This window comes from Leptidea sinapis, chromosome 40 (genome assembly GCF_905404315.1).
Source record: "Leptidea sinapis chromosome 40, ilLepSina1.1, whole genome shotgun sequence".
Classification (NCBI taxonomy): Eukaryota; Metazoa; Arthropoda; class Insecta; order Lepidoptera; family Pieridae; genus Leptidea; species Leptidea sinapis.
The window spans coordinates 7065134-7084035 of record NC_066304.1 but is presented as its reverse complement, the minus strand read 5'-3'; the positions used below and the strand labels follow the sequence as shown (position 1 = coordinate 7084035).

The window sequence follows — 18902 nt, the reverse complement described above, 5'->3', positions numbered from 1 at the left end:
GATTAATAGTATAAATAAATAATAGTTTGTGCTGCAGTGGAACGTGAAAACAAATTAATTCACGCAGTTAAATTGCGCCACGTGCTCGTGCCCAGTATGCGCACCGGTGGGACAGCGGCATAAAGATTGATTTATGTTGCGTTTGCATTGATCATACGCTGAGTACGATCGACGTGCGCATGTCATTTGTAAACTACGAGAATACAATGTCTCCACTCAACATTCTTGCCGATATATTTACTATAGGTTAACGTTAAGTAGAGACTGCGATGCGAGTCATGGGAACTAACGGCGGTAAGAGAAGTGAAGTACGTCAAGAAACGCTTTTATTGTTTTTAAAATATTGAATTTGAGAAATATCATTTACCATGATAGTTATAATAATGCCTTACCATCTCTCTCTGAGGGTAGGTCAGGATACGAGAAAATTTCCCTCTCAGTATTATCCGGCGAACCAGTCTCTGCATTCGGCGAGATGGAGGAAAGTGGCGTCTTATTGGAGAGCAGCTCTCCAGCCGTCGATTGATTTTCTGTTGTTTAAACATAATGAGAAGCTCACGTACAAGACCAGCAGATTGTAACAACAATTACACGACTAACATAATCATTTGGTGGAGAGACGAGATCAATTGAGATCAACACGTGCACGAACAACATGTCTCGTACTTTATAAAATCGTGGAGAAAAAAAGACAATGCAGTAAGTATTAGATGCATGGACATCGTCTAGTTGATTCTTTGATGGTGAAAATACTGTCAATTATACGTGAGACATGTGATAAAATTTGTTGTTATTATGTACTTAGATTTGTTTTTTGAAAATAGGTGCCGAAACGAGCAGGACGTTCATTACAATGTAGTGCCGCTCAGGATTCTTGAAAAACACAAAAATTCTGAGCTGCAATACAATTGCGCTTGTCATCTTGAGACATAAGATGTTATAAGATGTTTAGTCTCATTTACCGAGTAATTTCACTAGCTACGGCGCCCCTCAGACCGAAACACAGCAATGCTTACACCTTACTGCTTCACGGCAGAAATAGACGCCGTTGTGGTACCCACAAACTAGTCGGCATCCTGTGCAAAGCAGCCTGATTTAAACTCCCAAGATTTAAATCAATTGAAATTTTTATTTGTTAAGAATTGTGGTTCTGGTTTAATTGACGATATCAAAAAAAATTACAAATTCTTAATATAGGGTATGGTTTTCCAAATATAGTACCCCAGGTCTCCCAAATACCTCTATTATCGAAGTTGATAGCACGTGGTATTCCGCAGGCGCACTGGCGGAACTTGGTGTCGAGCGGCGAGCTGAACCGGAGCGTCCCGCTACACGTTCGGAACACGGGCGCGTCGCGACGAGGCATCGTCTGGCACGTACACACCCGCACCGAATGCTCGCATATGTCTCTTGCCTCTGTTCCCGTTCGACGTTCAAGATTAGGTATGTTTTATACGCTTTATACTAGCTTAGCTTCGAGTGTACGTATTATGATGACTTAGATCGTGAGTGACTGTTTACGACTTGTCAATAAAATCCGTTACAGTACTGTATAAGTTACTTATTGCTCCGTTATTATATCTCTCTTGCACGCTTAGTCTGTCTATACACTAGTATTTTGTAAGTCTGATTATGAAGTTTTGTATAAAAACTGATTTCCACAAATTTTGCAAGTATACTTGAAAAATTTTCGATTCGAAAGTACCGATTACAATACAATATTATTATTACACATATATGATAGAATTGGTCGAGCTTTGTAACAGTATGTTTGTTATACAAAAAAATAAATAAAATAAATTACTTAAAAAAACTAAACACTCGTGTGCGTAGTGTTCTATAACGGATCAGTCTGTTCACTAAAACTTTCATTGGGCTTTATATCGCTATAAAAAGAACTATCCATATTAAAAATATTTTTTACATTTCCAAAGCGTGATTTTTCCTTGTGTCTAAAGTCCTAATTATAACATATCTAAATCAGCTATTGACGGTCAGCATGTAAATCTCTTGGTGCCAATTTTTTTTAAATTACGAACATGAACATTTTTAAAAATTTATAAGTTGAAAAGACTGCAACGGCCTTTACATTTTGTAAACTTTAAAATCTGAGATCAGTTCGATCACGTGGCGTTGCGTAGAGACATCGTTTATTGTGTATCTTTATCGTATTTATCGCCGTATTTCATAGAGCTATTTGATGATCTTTCCATCGAATACGAAATCGAAACTTAGACATCATCCTAACATCTGTATTTTTTTTATGAAAATAAGGGAAGAGACGAGCAGGACGTTCAGCTGATGGTAACGACATAAGATGTTAAGTTTCATTTGACCAGAAATTTCACTAGCTACGGCGCCCTTCAGACCGAAACAAACAATGTTTACACATTACTGCTTCACGGCAGAAATAAGCGCCGCCTGAATATGTGGCGTTCTTCCACAATGCGGTTTACAAGGAACTGAACGTAACAAGCTTCCTCGAGCGGGGCTTAGAAGAAAATATTTCATGAGTAATTTAGAAAAAGCGTACACCTTCCTAAAAGGCTGGATACGCTACTATTATGGCTTTGATATTGCAGAAGAAAGTGGGTGGAGGTGATCACTTAATATCAGGGGACTCGTAGGCTAGTTCGTCCTCCTCTTCCATAAAACAATATTTACCAAATGGTAGCTTACATAAATGTGAAATTACAGTAAACAATGAAAAAGATCGGAATAAAATCGACTCACCTAAACGACTCCCACTCCCTTGTACTGTCTCAGTGTCTTTCTTCGGTGATTCAACATTTTCGTCGCCGATCGGGATCGGATCAACACCAGTTGACACATACTTAGTAACTCCCAAATCGTTGCTCTGTACTGCGATATGTTTACATTCTACCACCTTAACAGAAGTTGGTTTTGAAAATGACTCCCCTTGTCTAGACTTTGAAGCATCACTATTCATGTCTAAAGTTTCATTGACAGTTCTACCGTTTACTTTAGTGATGTTTTCCTTGAAATCATCGTTACATGTTATTTGTGATTTCGATTCTTTATAAGTTAGTTCATCAGTAACAAGTAAAAGGCTGTTTGACATCTTTCTCCTTATTCCTTTCACTTTACCTTCAACATCGTCATATTTACCTGAATTTCTTTCTAACTCCATAGAACTATCATCGAAGAGATCGCCACTTATTGTGGGTTGTTTGACATCAGAGGAAATCTCACTGTCAGCTTTATCTTTACTCAATTTGCTCAATTTGGTATCAGCGTCTGTAAGTATTTGGCTTGTTCTGGCAGGTATGTTTGGTTTAGTTGGAGCTTTCTCGGGTAATTTTATGAAATCATCTTGCTCTGGTGGAAAATAAACCTTTGATTGTGTTGCAGCTCTTGACGTCGATGGTGCACTATATTAAAAAATAAATAATATGATTCATTAAATAAAACTATTAGTAATGTTGGCAATGAAGAGAGCTAAGCTACTGTTATTTTTTAATGTATAAGCCAAATACTTAAATATTTTTCAAAGAAAAAATCGTTTATCTTAAATAATTGACAACAATAATAATATACACTAAACTTAATAACAAAAAAATCATAAGTTAAGTTGAGAGTTTATAGCAGTAGGTATGTAGTGCCCCGACCGGGAATTTTCAATTTTAAAGTCCTTATCTTCTTCTTAGTCGGACACTCTTGTCAGAGTGGTCGTGGTTGCGCTGACGAGGTACATGGTGGAGTGTTCGGTGGGTCAACATCCTTTCTGAGGGTAGATCTCCTGGCGATGTGCTTCCATTTCTGGCGGTTAGAGGCGTTGCGAGTACACTGGACTATGGTGTACTCATTAGCCTTTGTGATGGCGTCTATCCAGCGGGTTGGCGATCGACCGCGTGATCTCTTGCCTTCCACCTGGCCCTGAACTACCAGTCTCTCCATCGAGTTCTCATTTCTAGAGACGTGACCAAAGAACTTCAGTATTCTTAGTTGCACAATTGACGATAGTTTGTCTTTAATACGAAGCTCTTTGAGGATGGATACATTAGTGTGAAATGCCGTCCACGGGATCTTTAGGAGGCGTCTCCAGCACCACATCTCTAATGCATCGATTTTACAGCGGTCCTGCAGTCTCAGAGACCAAGTTTCGGCTCCAAAGAGAAAGATTGGAAACACAAGGCATTTCATCAATCTGACTTTAGTCTTCGTAAAGTCCTTATATTAACATTTATTTTTCACCATAACTAAAAAAATTTTCAGTGTCGAACACTATATATTTCATTAGTGCGTAGTCAGTAGAGTCTGTACTCGTAAGATTTAGACTAACAAACATACTAACACAGTGTAATTTAAAGGACAGAATTTGAGTTTGTAAGTAGTTACTTATAGTCTACAGAGGGTTAAAATTCACTCATTTGAATATTGGAGGTAATTGCAAAATCTGGATACTACGTGAAATACCTATGTAAAGTAAAATAGGGATAAAGTTATACATACCAAGGTGTGATACTTTTCTGCCTCCTTGACTCTTGTTGGATATCACTATTTGCTACAGTGTCACTATGGTCCATTCTTTCACCCTGTTGCAAGATAATAAAGTAATATGAAAATTATTGTAACTTTATCTTAAGGCCACACTAAATGCCAGCGACCTTGAGCAATATGAGTTCACGGCTGCCGGCCCGCCATCTATGTAACAAAGCCAATATTTTCAAAATTCTTGGGTGGAAAACAGTTTATATGCTTACAATTCTCGTTATTCACTACTAATCTGAATAAATGAACCTACACAAAAAGTACAAGCTATAAGAATAATTTTTCTGAGAGAAGTACCAAAAAATGCGCCATGCCAAAAAACTTGTTTAACTTCAAAGAAAAGTGGTAGTTCAAAAAGGCTCGGCAGTGCTAACTATAACCAACAGCAAGCATTAGTAACCTACAAATAAGACTTAAGGATATGTGTAACAGGATTATGTAGTGTTCATAGCTCGAAATGCTATACTTTCACCACAAAACTTGTCTAAAAACCCCATGTTTGCGTGTTTTCTGCTTACTCTTCGCCTTAATTGTAGATTAAATTAATATGCTTTGGCTATTAACATCTGCAAATACACATATATATATTTAGCAAATCAAATCGACGAAATCAAAAGATCAGCGCGTTTCATTTGATTTGATTTAAGAAGTCATATTGCCTATTAAAAGACAAACAGTAATCAACAACATCAGCAATATTGTTACAGCTCAGACAAGCAGTAGTTATGAAATTATAATAAATAAAATTTTAGATACTACACACACACACACAATTTGGTTTTTAATCATTTCTGTTTATTTCTATATTGTTTAAAAACATTTTAGATAACTCAAGCAAAAGCTTAGGTTATCGTCGTCTATCTTCCATAATTTATTTTTGGTTTTTTAACACAATCTGACAAATACAAATTAATATAATAACATTTTTTTATGGTAGTTAGAACAAAAAAGCGTTACCTAATGGTAAGTGATTACTAGCATCTACACTCCCTTGCAAAATAAGAGAAGTCAAGAAGACAAGGACGTTGCCGGCTTTTAAAGATGGTACGCGCTTTTTTTGAAGGTTTTTTTATAGTATCGTTTTAGAAATAACACCGCGCAAGGAAGCTCATTCCAATTTGGATATACGTACAAGAAAGTTGCCTGAACACATCATATTAAAGGAACGGCACATATTCAAAAGTGACTGACGTCACACATACTAATCTTATCTTTAATCAAATGTGCCCGGAGAATCACGCCCCGCTTACACGCTTGGTGAGCAATAAAATGTTGTTATTATTAACCCCCTTATTCATAATATTCTGCTAACTTAAAGCATTGCTAATTCTCACTCTGTCTTCTTCTATTGACCTAAGTCAGAATGAGAAAAAACACTCCTTAGCGGCTGTTAAAAGTTAGCGGACCATTATGAATAAGGGGGTAAGTGTTTAGTAGGTCGTGTTATCTTGTAGTGTTTATATTAACAGGAGCACATAAATGATCACTTCACCAAAATTCTGTTTCAATATTGGAGACAGGGGGAGTGTTGCTTACTTACAAACGTCTGTTTCAACTCGTCCAACTGCGTTTGGAGGTCCGCTATCTTGTTCAAGACAATAGTTTGCTTCCTTTGCTGCAACAATTGGAAACACTTGTTTATTTTTTGTTTGTCGTTAGTTATTAAGTAAAATACACGAAGATACATTCGTTATAATAGTAGAATATATTAAGGATTTCTTTAATCATAATAAAATCTTTGAATACTTTCTTACTTGATGAACTTTTTGTTCCTAATTGGCACTAGTTTCAAATTGTAAATTGACTAATACTTCTGTTAACCCGTCACTGGCTAAGCTGCCACAAAGCGCGTGGCGCACTGCCCGTCCTAAGCCGCCCCGCGTTACCGACGCCAATTTCAACGGGCTCGTGTTACAATAAAATTTATTGCTTTTGAAGTGTTTCGGCTTGTTTATAAAAACGAACGCTTTTGTTATTAAACAAACTAGCGCTTTGTTAGATTACATAAACAATAGATACTGCGTAATTTAAACAAATTTCGTTTAAAGTAGGGCTGTCATGCAAAACAGATAAAGTTTTAAAATTGAATATTCGTACTTTTATAGTCTGTTAAATTACCTTTCTTGTGGTATATCGTGTAGCTTGTCTTACTCTGTGTATATTTAACGAAAAAATATCTGCTACCGTTGTGTGCCAAGCAGACGTACGACGTCTGGTTTGGCACTCAACGGTAGTTTTAATAGCAGACGTCGGACGTCTGATTGGCACCTCCCGGGTTAAAGTTGCAAAGGAGAGTTAAAAGTATAGTCATATTATTTGTGGACAGTCGGACCGCACCAGACCAGAACAATAAGTAGCAACATGTTGTAGTTGAACTAAAGAACTTATTACCAAGACACTCATGTAAAGTATCTTTCGAGTTTCTCATATCTTACCAGCCTTACAAATTACATTGGTATAAAGTTATACCTGAGAACAAACTAAGAATATGCAACATGTATACAAATATACATTTTGCATTAATTTATTTATTCAGACGTATAATGTTTCCCGCGTTTATTTGCAAGACAGCCTGACATTCAGAATTATCATTGTATTGACAGTGTTGTCAGCTATATAGTCAACATTTTGCATATTCTTGGTTTATTCTGTTATATATAACTTAAACCAAGTTTATTTGTAAGGCCGTACATGCTTACATTTAGATTCCCTTCTTATTATAACACTAGAAATAAGGGATTGCTTGTAACTAATTCTAGTAGGCTTCATAAGATACATACTAGTAGTAGGGATTCGCCGGTTCTGGCTCACAGTAGTGGGGATTCGCCGGTTCTGGCTCCTCGATTCTGGCTCACTTGTTCGAGATGTCTACTAAAAAAAAAAAGTTTGGTGTCAAACTGGGGGTTTTGATGTATTTCCGAGCGATTGCGCTGATCCGTTTTTCGATATCTCTTATAGTTTCAAAGTTAGCTTTTTAAGTTAAACAGATCAATACTCATTACTAATCAGTGGTAATTAACCTAATGATTGGTGAGCGACTCAATGTCGATTCTTTGAAAGTGATAGATGTAATTAGTAAATTACCTTTCACATTCGTTACTACGATTAAAACGACAGTTTTGTGTTGTGTTTATTATTAAGTTAACAGATGATATAAATAAAGTATATAATAAAACATCGTTGCAGATTGTATCATTTTAAAAATATTTGATGAAATCATTCAAACTCTTCTTATTAAACTTAAAGTATAGATACATTAAACAGTACTCTCAACACATGCTGCGGTAAATAAATTCTTTACTCTTGTAGTTTTGTAGGTACACTTTCTGCAATTGCTTTGTAAAAACCTCAGCTGGAATCCCTGAGTTGGACGATCATATGAATTGAAGTATTGTCCAATACCCTGCTCAGCAATGTGTTTTGCAACCCAGTGAGAGCCTGGCTTATTTTCACTATCTACATTGCTGACAATATAACAGGGCGTTACAACGTATATCGACAATCGGTTTGCTGCGTAAACATTATTTTGAATACTGAGATCAATTTTATTCAAATGATTCTGTATCTCGATTGTATTCGTATTACCTTAGAATAATGTATTTAAAAGTTATTGGATTACAACTTACAATAAAACAAAACATAATTTTAAGTACATATTTAATTTCAAAATTATAAGGCAATATAGTAGTAAGTTTAACTAAAACGAATACACACCCTTACAAACAATCAATTCAAACAAAAAATCAATCAAACGATCAAACATAAACATAACTGCGGTAATCTACTGAAATATTATGATTTTTATCAATTTTATTGTACAAGAGCTTACTCAAAACGAACTTTGATTTATGAAATATGTAACTTGAGTTAAGTGATAAAGCTCTTTGTCATTTTCTTAATGTAACAAATTTTGAGATAAATAAAATACTTTTTAGTTTCTGTGATTACTTCCTTTCACTTTACAAAATCCCAACTAAATAGGTTTATTGAAGAACAATTTAGTTTTTCGTAATTGAACTGCAACCAAATTTTCATTTTAAAATAGATAAACTATGGAATTCTATCTTGGCAATTAAATCTTGTACAATTTTACATTTAATCTTTTTTCAATATTGTCCATTGTTCTTTATACATTGAGTTATTCATTAATTTATAAAAAATCTTCGAAATCAGATGTAGGTAGCTTGTTTATGCATGCTTGTATTTAAATCTATGTAATATTTTAACCATGAGCTTTGTTTGAATTTTAAAATTCTATGAATATTTTGTTTTTTTTCTGTGGGTGTGTGTGTGTGAGACATTGCTTTAAATTTCTAAAGTAAATGACATATGTATTTTTATTACGAAGGTTTGGAACAAATTTTATGCTTTTTGTATCATCAATACTTACATTTTATATTCTCGGGGCATAAGGATAGGTCAGAATGTAAATCATGCAGTTCAATTGAATATTCTTGGTCTACTTCCAAAATAAAACCAAATTCAAAATCATCCGGAACATCAAAATTTGTAGGAACATCTACCCATTCAAAACCTTCTGTAGGAAGGAATGGAGATATAGCCCATCCGTAAAGGTTATAAGCATCAAAATAAGTTATAAACGACTTTCGTTTTTCTTTGTCCTGTTCTCGCATAGTCAAAGTCAAAGTTCTTTATTTGCCAGAAATATTCACAAGTAAAGTCGTTACATATTTAAGAGTAGGCACATGTTTCGTCTTGAGAGACATGCAAATATTTCAGGGTTTCTTTTTATAATATTGTAACCAATACTTAATTGTTTAAATTCGCTTTTTCATAACGATTCCTACATTGAGATATACAGTCTCAAATACCCGATCCAATAAAAGCTATTTGTTCAAAGCCCTAAAGTAATTCTAATTTAATTTTTGTGCATTTTAACATAGCACCCCAACTTAACCCAAGCGCTGTATAATAATGTGCTGGATCTAGACCATATTATGTCTGTAAACATAGAGCTGGGAAATTTTCAAATACATATTTTGTTTAAAGTGAAACATTGATTTTAAGATATAAATCTGTATTTTCTAACTTATAATCTTCATCGGAAATATGTGTGTCGGTAAATGTATTGTAAAATATATCACGATCATGGAGTTCTGAAAGTTTTAAGCAATCGTATGGTGTTATAAATTCAAATGGATCAATTCTTTTTTTCTAAGACGTAAAAAAATATTTTTATTTGGAAAATTTAGTCTTAAATTTTGAAATTGTTCTTCCTTCAAATATTTGACAAGTTTGTCTAAACTGAATGGAAAAAATTTAAACGAATCAACATGTCAGTTGAATTTTACGATTATTTATTTTTATAGTTTTTGTGAATGCCTTGTATTTTTCTTACGTTTGTGGAATAATATCAATTACTTTTTCAATAGAATTTAATGCATGAACAACGGAAAAGATATTATTCAAATCATCTTACAAGTAACCTATATAAAAATAACGTAATGCAATTATATATTACTTTTAAAACGTCACAGTTAATGAACAGCTTTTTGTAATTGAATAATAAAGGAAGAACAATTTCAAAATTAAAAAAAAGAAAAAAACAAAATATTCATAGAATTTTAAAATTCAAACAAAGCTCATGGTTAAAATATTACATAGATTTAAATACAAGCATGCATAAACAAGCTACCTACATCTGATTTCGAAGATTTTTTATAAATTAATGAATAACTCAATGTATAAAGAACAATGGACAATATTGAAAAAAGATTAAATGTAAAATTGTACAAGATTTAATTGCCAAGATAGAATTCCATAGTTTATCTATTTTAAAATGAAAATTTGGTTGCAGTTCAATTACGAAAAACTAAATTGTTCTTCAATAAACCTATTTAGTTGGGATTTTGTAAAGTGAAAGGAAGTAATCACAGAAACTAAAGTGTATTTTATTTATCTCAAAATTTGTTACATTAAGAAAATGACAAAGAGCTTTATCACTTAACTCAAGTTACATATTTCATAAATCAAAGTTCGTTTTGAGTAAGCTCTTGTACAATAAAATTGATAAAAATCATAATATTTCAGTAGATTACCGCAGTTATGTTTATGTTTGATCGTTTGATTGATTTTTTGTTTGAATTGATTGTTTGTAAGGGTGTGTATTCGTTTTAGTTAAACTTACTACTATATTGCCTTATAATTTTGAAATTAAATATGTACTTAAAATTATGTTTTGTTTTATTGTAAGTTGTAATCCAATAACTTTTAAATACATTATTCTAAGGTAATACGAATACAATCGAGATACAGAATCATTTGAATAAAATTGATCTCAGTATTCAAAATAATGTTTACGCAGCAAACCGATTGTCGATATACGTTGTAACGCCCTGTTATATTGTCAGCAATGTAGATAGTGAAAATAAGCCAGGCTCTCACTGGGTTGCAAAACACATTGCTGAGCAGGGTATTGGACAATACTTCAATTCATATGATCGTCCAACTCAGGGATTCCAGCTGAGGTTTTTACAAAGCAATTGCAGAAAGTGTACCTACAAAACTACAAGAGTAAAGAATTTATTTACCGCAGCATGTGTTGAGAGTACTGTTTAATGTATCTATACTTTAAGTTTAATAAGAAGAGTTTGAATGATTTCATCAAATATTTTTAAAATGATACAATCTGCAACGATGTTTTATTATATACTTTATTTATATCATCTGTTAACTTAATAATAAACACAACACAAAACTGTCGTTTTAATCGTAGTAACGAATGTGAGAGGTAATTTACTAATTACATCTATCACTTTCAAAGAATCGACGTTGAGTCGCTCACCAATCATTAGGTTAATTACCACTGATTAGATCTGTTTAACTTAAAAAGCTAACTTTGAAACTATAATAGATATCGAAAAACGGATCAGCGCAATCGCTCGGAAATACATCAAAACCCCCAGTTTGACACCAAACTTTTTTTTTTTTTTTTTTAGTAGGCATCTCGAACAAGTGAGCCAGAACCGGGGAGGCAGAACCGGCGAATCCCTACTACTCATTCTAGCTTTAAGGGTAAATGAATAACACTTCTACAATAAAGTCCCAGCCACTGTTCAGGCATTATCTATAAATAAATTTAAATGTTTTATAAACTTTTACGCCTCTTACGCCTTTTTATTAAAGTCAAACTTTCAAAAGAAATCATCACAGAGTGTCACCATATATTTAAACAATTCTTTAAGTTTATCACTGTAACTTTATGATTAATTCTCATATTTTTGCTCTGAATAAAAACCTTTTTCTAATGGGATCGCAACTTAAGTATTAACATGATAAAAGGCATTTATTTTCTCAAAATTGATTCCTTTAGAATTCTTTTTGATGTCATTTCTAATAACTACTAGATACTACTAGCGCTTCGGAAACAAATGGCGCTCTGAGAGAGAAGAAGCGGCGCAAGAAACTCTTTTTTTGCGCTCTTTTCAATAAAAATATACAATATTGTACAGTCATTTCTATCGCTATAAAATAATCACAATCTAGACCCAGGCTGTCCGATCATTTAGATATTCAGCAGTGGAGTAATAGGATTTACGACAGAGCCATTTTTTTATATAACATTTAAATTTATTTATAGGTAATGCCTGAACAGTTGCTGGGACTTTATTATAGAAGTGTATACATTTACCCTTAAAGCTATTATGTATCTTATGAAGCCTACTAGAATTAATTACAAGATGATAACACGGTAAGCGTACAATAACTGCCAACGACGGCACAGCACTAGTCGCGCCAGGCGAGGCATGCGGGCAGCGGGGGGAGATGATTCCGCTCTTTACCTAACGCCCTGACTGTATTCAACTCACGCGATAACTTTATGAAAATAAGGGACGAGACGAGCAGGACGTTCAGCTGATGGTAATTGATACGCCATGCCCATTACAATTCAGTACCGCTCAGGATTCTTGAAAAAGCCAAAAATTCTGAGCGGCACTGCAATTTCGCTCGTCACCTTGAGGCATAAGATGTTAAGTCTCATTTGCCCAGTAATTTCACTAGCTACGGCGCCCTTCTGACCGTAACGCAGTAATGTTTACAAATTGCTGCTTCACGGCAGAAATAGGCGCCGTTGTAATACCCATAATCTAGCCGGCATCCTGTGCAAAGCAGCCTCACACTGGTACAACAACTATAGGTGTGAGAGATATACCAGCAAGCTGTTTTTACAACTTATTACAGAACCTTAGCTTGACGAAATTTGAAGAAAGTTATTTCGATAAAATTACCATCTACGGCTAGGCAATGAGGCAACACGAACAGTTTTGGCGAATGTTGATGTATTTCAATGGTACTCCTCCGAGTTACGTTATGGGCAGGGCGTATCACGCGTTGGAGCCGACATCCACGCGGTTAATCCAACCAATCGACGACCCCGTATAGCCCAGTGGTTAATGACCCTGCCTGCTGAGCTAGAGGTCCCGGGTTCGAATCCCGGTAGGTGCAAGCATTTATATGATGAATATGAATGTTTTTTTTTCCAAGTCATGGATATTTATAAGTATTTATGTATGTTCAAGTATGTATATTGTATTAAATATATCGTTGTCTTGTACCCATAGTACAGGCTATGCCTAGTTTGGAGCAAGATAATTTGTGTAATAGTGTGTCAATATTATTATATTACTACAGTATATACGAATAAACCTACGCACATAATTCACAGTATGATGTATTACCAGACAGAAAAAAAAACAAAGCTGTAAGTCTAGCATATATCAATGCTTAGAATTTCGTCACAAATAGAGTAATTGTTTTGACATTTTACCTTACATTCAGATTCTGCAGACGAGTTTCCGCTGTAGCCCGAGTCTAAGGATTGTTTGCATTTGTCCGGGCTCGCCAAACTAGTCTTGGACGGCCGTTGATGAGGAGAAGATTCGGAATTGTTCGGCACTGGCACTTGGAATGGACACTGGTACTGAAAAGTTATTTACAACAATGTATTTCGTGGGTTGAATTTAATTTCTGTATTAGTACCTATATTAATCAAAATACCACCACCAAACAATAAAATTTAATGCAACAACTCGATTGCGTTCCTTTTTAAACGTAAGATGTTAAGTCTCAGTTGCCTAACATTTTTGTCTAGCTTCTACAAATCAAAACAACCTAAATATAAATATTATTAATATAAATTAAATTTAAAAATCAATTATTTAAAGAAAGAAACATAAATAAGTTAGACACTAATACAGAATAGCGAAAACTATTGTAGAGTCTCGAGACCAGTTTTGATGGTTATTATAACTGTTTCTTTAGATTATTCCTATCCAGTAAACTAACCCGCTTATACTAAAAAATACGTGATATGATATTTAAAAAGCTTTTAAATTTGAACATATACGTAGGCTCCACTAATAGTATCGGGAATGGAATATTTCCACTGTTCCTGTCATATTAAATCTTTTTGATTGAAAACTCCTTGGTTTTAAAAATCGAATACCATTTATTTATTTAAAAAAAGATTCTCGGACTTGTCACAAGGTCTTGTCAAACTTTTTTAGTCGTTGAGAAAATGGAATTGAATCGAGAAAATTCTAGAGCGATGATTTATTATGACTTTCGAAGTGGTTTAACACAAAAACAGTGTGTTTACCGGATGATTTCTGTGTCAAATTTCGCGGAGAATACTTCGAAAATGCAATAAATACATTTTTAAATAGTAATGTTGTGTCACTTCCTTGATTCCCGAAATTTTCAGTACCGCCCTCGTATTCATGTATAATATATATATAATTCATATATTGGATGCAGTACCTTACAAACTAATTTGTTTTGTAGATAATATCCATTGTAAAAATACTCTGTTGATTGAAAAAAGTGGCCGTTGAGTTTCATTTATGTTCTTCTCACGAGCTCTACTATTTCCGAACGTTTTAAAGTTTATTTCATTTCGACTTTGTAAAAAGATACAAGTCAAGAACGCTATTTAATTTAAACCATTCTACAGCTTTCCACCATCGAGGACTCGTCCGGGTTGGACATCCTCTCGAATTGGCCGCCCGAAAGATCGGTACTGTTTACATCCGGTTTCTGAAGTTAGTATTTTTATTTATTATCATTTAGGTATATTCAACAAGGCAAAGCCAAACAGTGCAGTATTTTTTTCAGCATACACAGTACCGACTCCAACAAAGGAGAATATTAATATCAATTCGTAAGTATTACAAACACCCAAAGTTGTAATGAAGTTAGACGGCAAGAGGCCGAAAGGAATATCCGACATTGATCAATTGAAAACAGTTAAATATTATAATATAATGCAGTATCGACTTCCCGCGTCGATAGGTAGTTTATACATTCAACTCCACTACCACTTTTATCTCTCTACATGAGGTTCTCCAAAGACAATGAAATTAACATCGTTCCGCGGTTTTTCCTAATCAACACAGCGAAAGAGTATATACAACTACTACGGTTACGCAAAAGAGCACTGCGGCGAAAAAACACTGAAATTTACCATCGGATATTTTTTTATATTTTCATTTTATGACAAACATTTGCCGCCCATGCAGTGCCACTCTTGAAAAAACCAAATATTCTGAGCGGCACCACAACTGCGCTCGTCTACTTCAGACATAAGATGTTAAGTCTCATTTGCCCAGTAATTTCACAAGCTACGGTGCCCTTCAGGCAGAAACACAATATTGCTTACACAATACTGCTTCACGGTAGAAATAGGCGCTGTTGTGGTACCAATAATCTAGCCAGCATCCGGCGCAAAGAGCCTCCCACTGGAAAAGAACGGAAATCAAAAATAGTCTCACATTAATAGTCTCCATACGGGCGGCGAGAGCACGTGACACGTCAGCCGAGCTCTCAGCCGCCTTGAGCCGCATCTCCAGCTCGCTGGCACGGTGCTTCTCCAGGCTCAGTTGGACGGACATGTTGTCTGAAACGTTATTTAACTTAATTTGTAAAATAACTTAAGTTAATAACTTATTTGGTGGATTTCATTTCAATTACATAAGTTACGCGGATGACATGGTGCTCCTTTGCCCCTCGATCAAGGGTCTTAGAGGACTGGTAAATATCTGTCAAAATTTTTTTGGCGAACACGGGTTACAGTGCAATGAGGAGAAAAGTAATGTCATGATATTTCTCTCGGAAAGGGCCCGGATAACATACCGCCTATTTATTTTAACGGAAAGAAACTAGCAATAGTTGAAAAATTTTAATATTTAGGTCATTTTGACTACCAGTACTCCCGTACTGTGGTCACTAGTACTCTAAGCGACGACGTTGACGTGAGAGATAAAAGCGAAGTTTAGCCGTAAGATCGAATATGATTATAAGAAGATTTAAGCAGTGTAGTAAAAATGTTAAAAAGCTTCTGTTGACCTGATATTGTCAGTCTTTTTATTCAAGGAATCTCTGGGTTAATTATACGCGTAAGGCCATGAACATCTTAAGAGTTCAATATAACAACGCATTTAGAATGTTTATGGGCCTGCCGCCTTCCTTAATGTTTACACTAGTTATTAGAAAAAATATTTTTTCTATTATGGACCGCATAAGCGAAAGTTACATATTGTTTTAAATGTAATGAATAATTTTGAAAATATAATTAGACATTGGCTGTTAAAATTAAAGTGTTCAAATAAAATATGTATTTAATGTGTTACTAACCCTAGAATAAGATATTAGTAACATTATATGGACCTGGTTAAGCAGAAAGGACTCAAACCACACAAAGGCACTTTTGAGTTGTAGGCATTAGAAGTTTCAGCTTTAATCTTATCCATATAAATATCCAATAAAAAAACAGTTTCAGTACGTATATATTTTAAGAATAGGGTTTTCACTTCACAAATTCGACCTTCAGGAGTATGATGGCATACTTAACACATTTTTTACATACCTACTTAACTTATTTTGACCAAAGTGTGGTTTGAGTACTTTCTGCATAACTACGTCCATATGGGCTATGGCCTAAAATAAATGATACTATCATTATCATTTTGACCAATAGAAAGATTGTACCTTGCTGCATCTCGGCATCTTTCAGCTTCTGCGCCAGCCCAGCAGCAATGGCCTGCTGTTGCTGGAGACGCACCTCACTGGACATCTTCTCAGCCCTGTTGGAGGTGTACTTCTCTTGGAGCTCACCCAGGCTTTCCTCGAGGTTCCGGATCGTGCGTGTATATTGTTCCTGATTCCAAATGAGTTCCTGTAAAACATTACAAAACCATTGTTATTTATGTAGTGTTTTGTATCTTCTATATTTACGCTTCCACAACAGAGTTTTCACTCGGGTATTATTTACAATGTCATAGGTTAGGGGCGGGCATACTATATAGGCAATTAGGAAGTGCCTAACTCATTAAGAACCTATATAAATTTACATAAGATTATATATACCTAGCATGAGTACAATATTGTATATTGCAGAGTTTTTGAGAAATACGTACTTTTCTATAAAACTAAATCTCAATTTATAATATTAGGTTGTTTACCAATAAAGGTATTACTTTACTGACGGCTGCCATTTAGAAAAATCTTAAAAAATAATGTAAGATGAAATCTCACCTGCTCTAGATTCAGGATCTTTTGTTTAAACTCCTCCACAAGAGTTCTGCATTTATTCTGATAGCACTCCTCCATTTTGTCATTTTCTTCCTCCTGCCTTAAAAAAAGTAGTAGTATTTAACTATACATAAATTACTGTTATAGGTTATGTTGGTAGGTTTGATGGAAGTCCTTTATTCAAAGTAGTATATCTTCCTGTTTGCTCACGTTGCCGTATGGCAACGGCATGAAACGACCGTGTCGGACGCTGTTATGAAGTTAGCGCACAAGACAATATACGAGATTTACTAAACTGCTTCTGTTCTAAGATAAATGTGCAAGTATAAAGACGCTTATTATAACTAGGCCCCAAGCATGTCATTAAACTAAAAGTTTATATGGGCAGTTCAAATAAGCAGGAAAAAGACACAGTGTCTAAGTTTTGTTAGTGTTTACTCAGAGAGAAGTCTCGTGCCAGATTTTGGCGAGACAACACGTCCTGAGGATACCTCGTGTACAGGCGAAGCACGTGTCGAATTGTTCTAAAAACAAATATTGGCGGAATTAACACTAAAGAAAACTTAAATCATTTGTATAATTATGGATTTCCGCAAAGTAACGCCTAATTCAATATTCACATAGCCCGCATAATATACAGGTATAAGGATAATATTTAACAGTAAATTTCCGTCCGATTGATAGAATAAATAATTTATTATAAATAAGTCTTAGTTTCTAGTGTAATAAGTGAAGTGAGAGGAGAGTAGAGGAGAGGGGTGAGGAGAGTAGAGGGGATGGCGTCGGGTACATAATGTCTTAATAGTAATAATAATAATAATGATAATAATAACTTTTATTTCTCACCAACAACCAAAATTACAATATAGCGAAAACTTAAAAATATATGAACAAACGTATGTGCAAACATGCGTACGATAGGGTGTTCTCGGTGTATAGGTGTGCTAACTATCCAAGACCTTCAGAAGACTCTCTGAGTGACAGTAGTCTTGCAAAAGGAGCCGTTCGTGTGCAGTTGACCGACATTTGTACATGTTTAGACCGTACAAACATAGTACCTTGTGTAGCTTATTATAAAGGTACGGTCCCAGAAACAGAACGAATCTGCGGCTAAATGATGTCCATACCTTCGTAGATACTGCCACAAGATGATTGCGGCGAGTAGACTCTGGCCTAAACTCTGTTAAAGGTTGCTGTTTGATAACAATCGCCATTATGAAGAGTTGCCTGACTGTCAGAACTTGGCAGTATTCATAAAGTTTTGTTGTGGGATACAGGCGAGGCTTAAAACAACATACCTTCAAGACAGCCCTCTGTGCACGCTCCACCAAGAGAAGGTGAAAGGTCTTGTTCGGGATTAAATTAATGATTTTGCAGTGTTAATTTATATTGTATAAATACCAGTGAATAGATATTATAAAAGTTAACAGATATAATTGTAAAATCAGTGATATACAATATACTACTTTTATTTTTCTTTCTGCTTTACACAGCATTATTTTAGAGTTAAGATTCGTTTTTTTATATTAAATACTTACTGTTTATCACCGGTTTTTGGTTCAGCTGATAATTTTACCGGCATCTCTCTGTAACATTTAAGTTAAAGTATTTTAAATGCTTTTTATGATAAGTTGAAAACCCAACAATTGCCGCGAACGTAACACAAATAATACTTACATAGATACCTACTACGTACTGCTTGAAGGCAGAAAATGTCGCTGAACTTCACAAATTTTTGTTATCAGTTATGAATTCTACTTCTCAGTGGTTGATTACCTTAGGGCGAAGAGTAAGCAGAAAACATGCAAACAAGGTGTTTTTAGACAAGTTTTTTGGTGAAA

General features: G+C 34.7%; 1 protein-coding gene across 3 annotated transcripts in view; it reads right to left on the bottom strand.

Annotated features, from left to right (window-relative positions):
* Nucleotides 1-18902, bottom strand: part of LOC126976253 (X-linked retinitis pigmentosa GTPase regulator-interacting protein 1-like) — a 52415-nt gene that overhangs the window by 23439 nt on the left and 10074 nt on the right. Inside the window, exons 6-17 of one of the 3 annotated variants that reach the window (XM_050824490.1) lie at nt 18600-18647; nt 17065-17161; nt 16519-16705; nt 15303-15427; nt 14494-14568; nt 13301-13453; nt 7293-7383; nt 6053-6127; nt 4474-4556; nt 2734-3392; nt 1240-1416; nt 393-530 (exon numbers count right to left, since the gene is read on the bottom strand). In XM_050824490.1, coding sequence (XP_050680447.1) covers nt 7381-7383; nt 13301-13453; nt 14494-14568; nt 15303-15427; nt 16519-16705; nt 17065-17161; nt 18600-18647 — 688 coding nt within the window. In that variant the 3' untranslated portion in view covers nt 393-530; nt 1240-1416; nt 2734-3392; ... (1 more) ...; nt 6053-6127; nt 7293-7380. Of the gene's footprint in view, nt 1-392; nt 1210-1239; nt 1417-2733; nt 3393-4473; nt 4557-6048; nt 6128-7292; nt 7384-13300; nt 13454-14493; nt 14569-15302; nt 15428-16518; nt 16706-17064; nt 17162-18599; nt 18648-18902 lie in introns of those variants that run through there. The other 2 variants (XM_050824489.1, XM_050824491.1) reach the window with 2 other exon arrangements.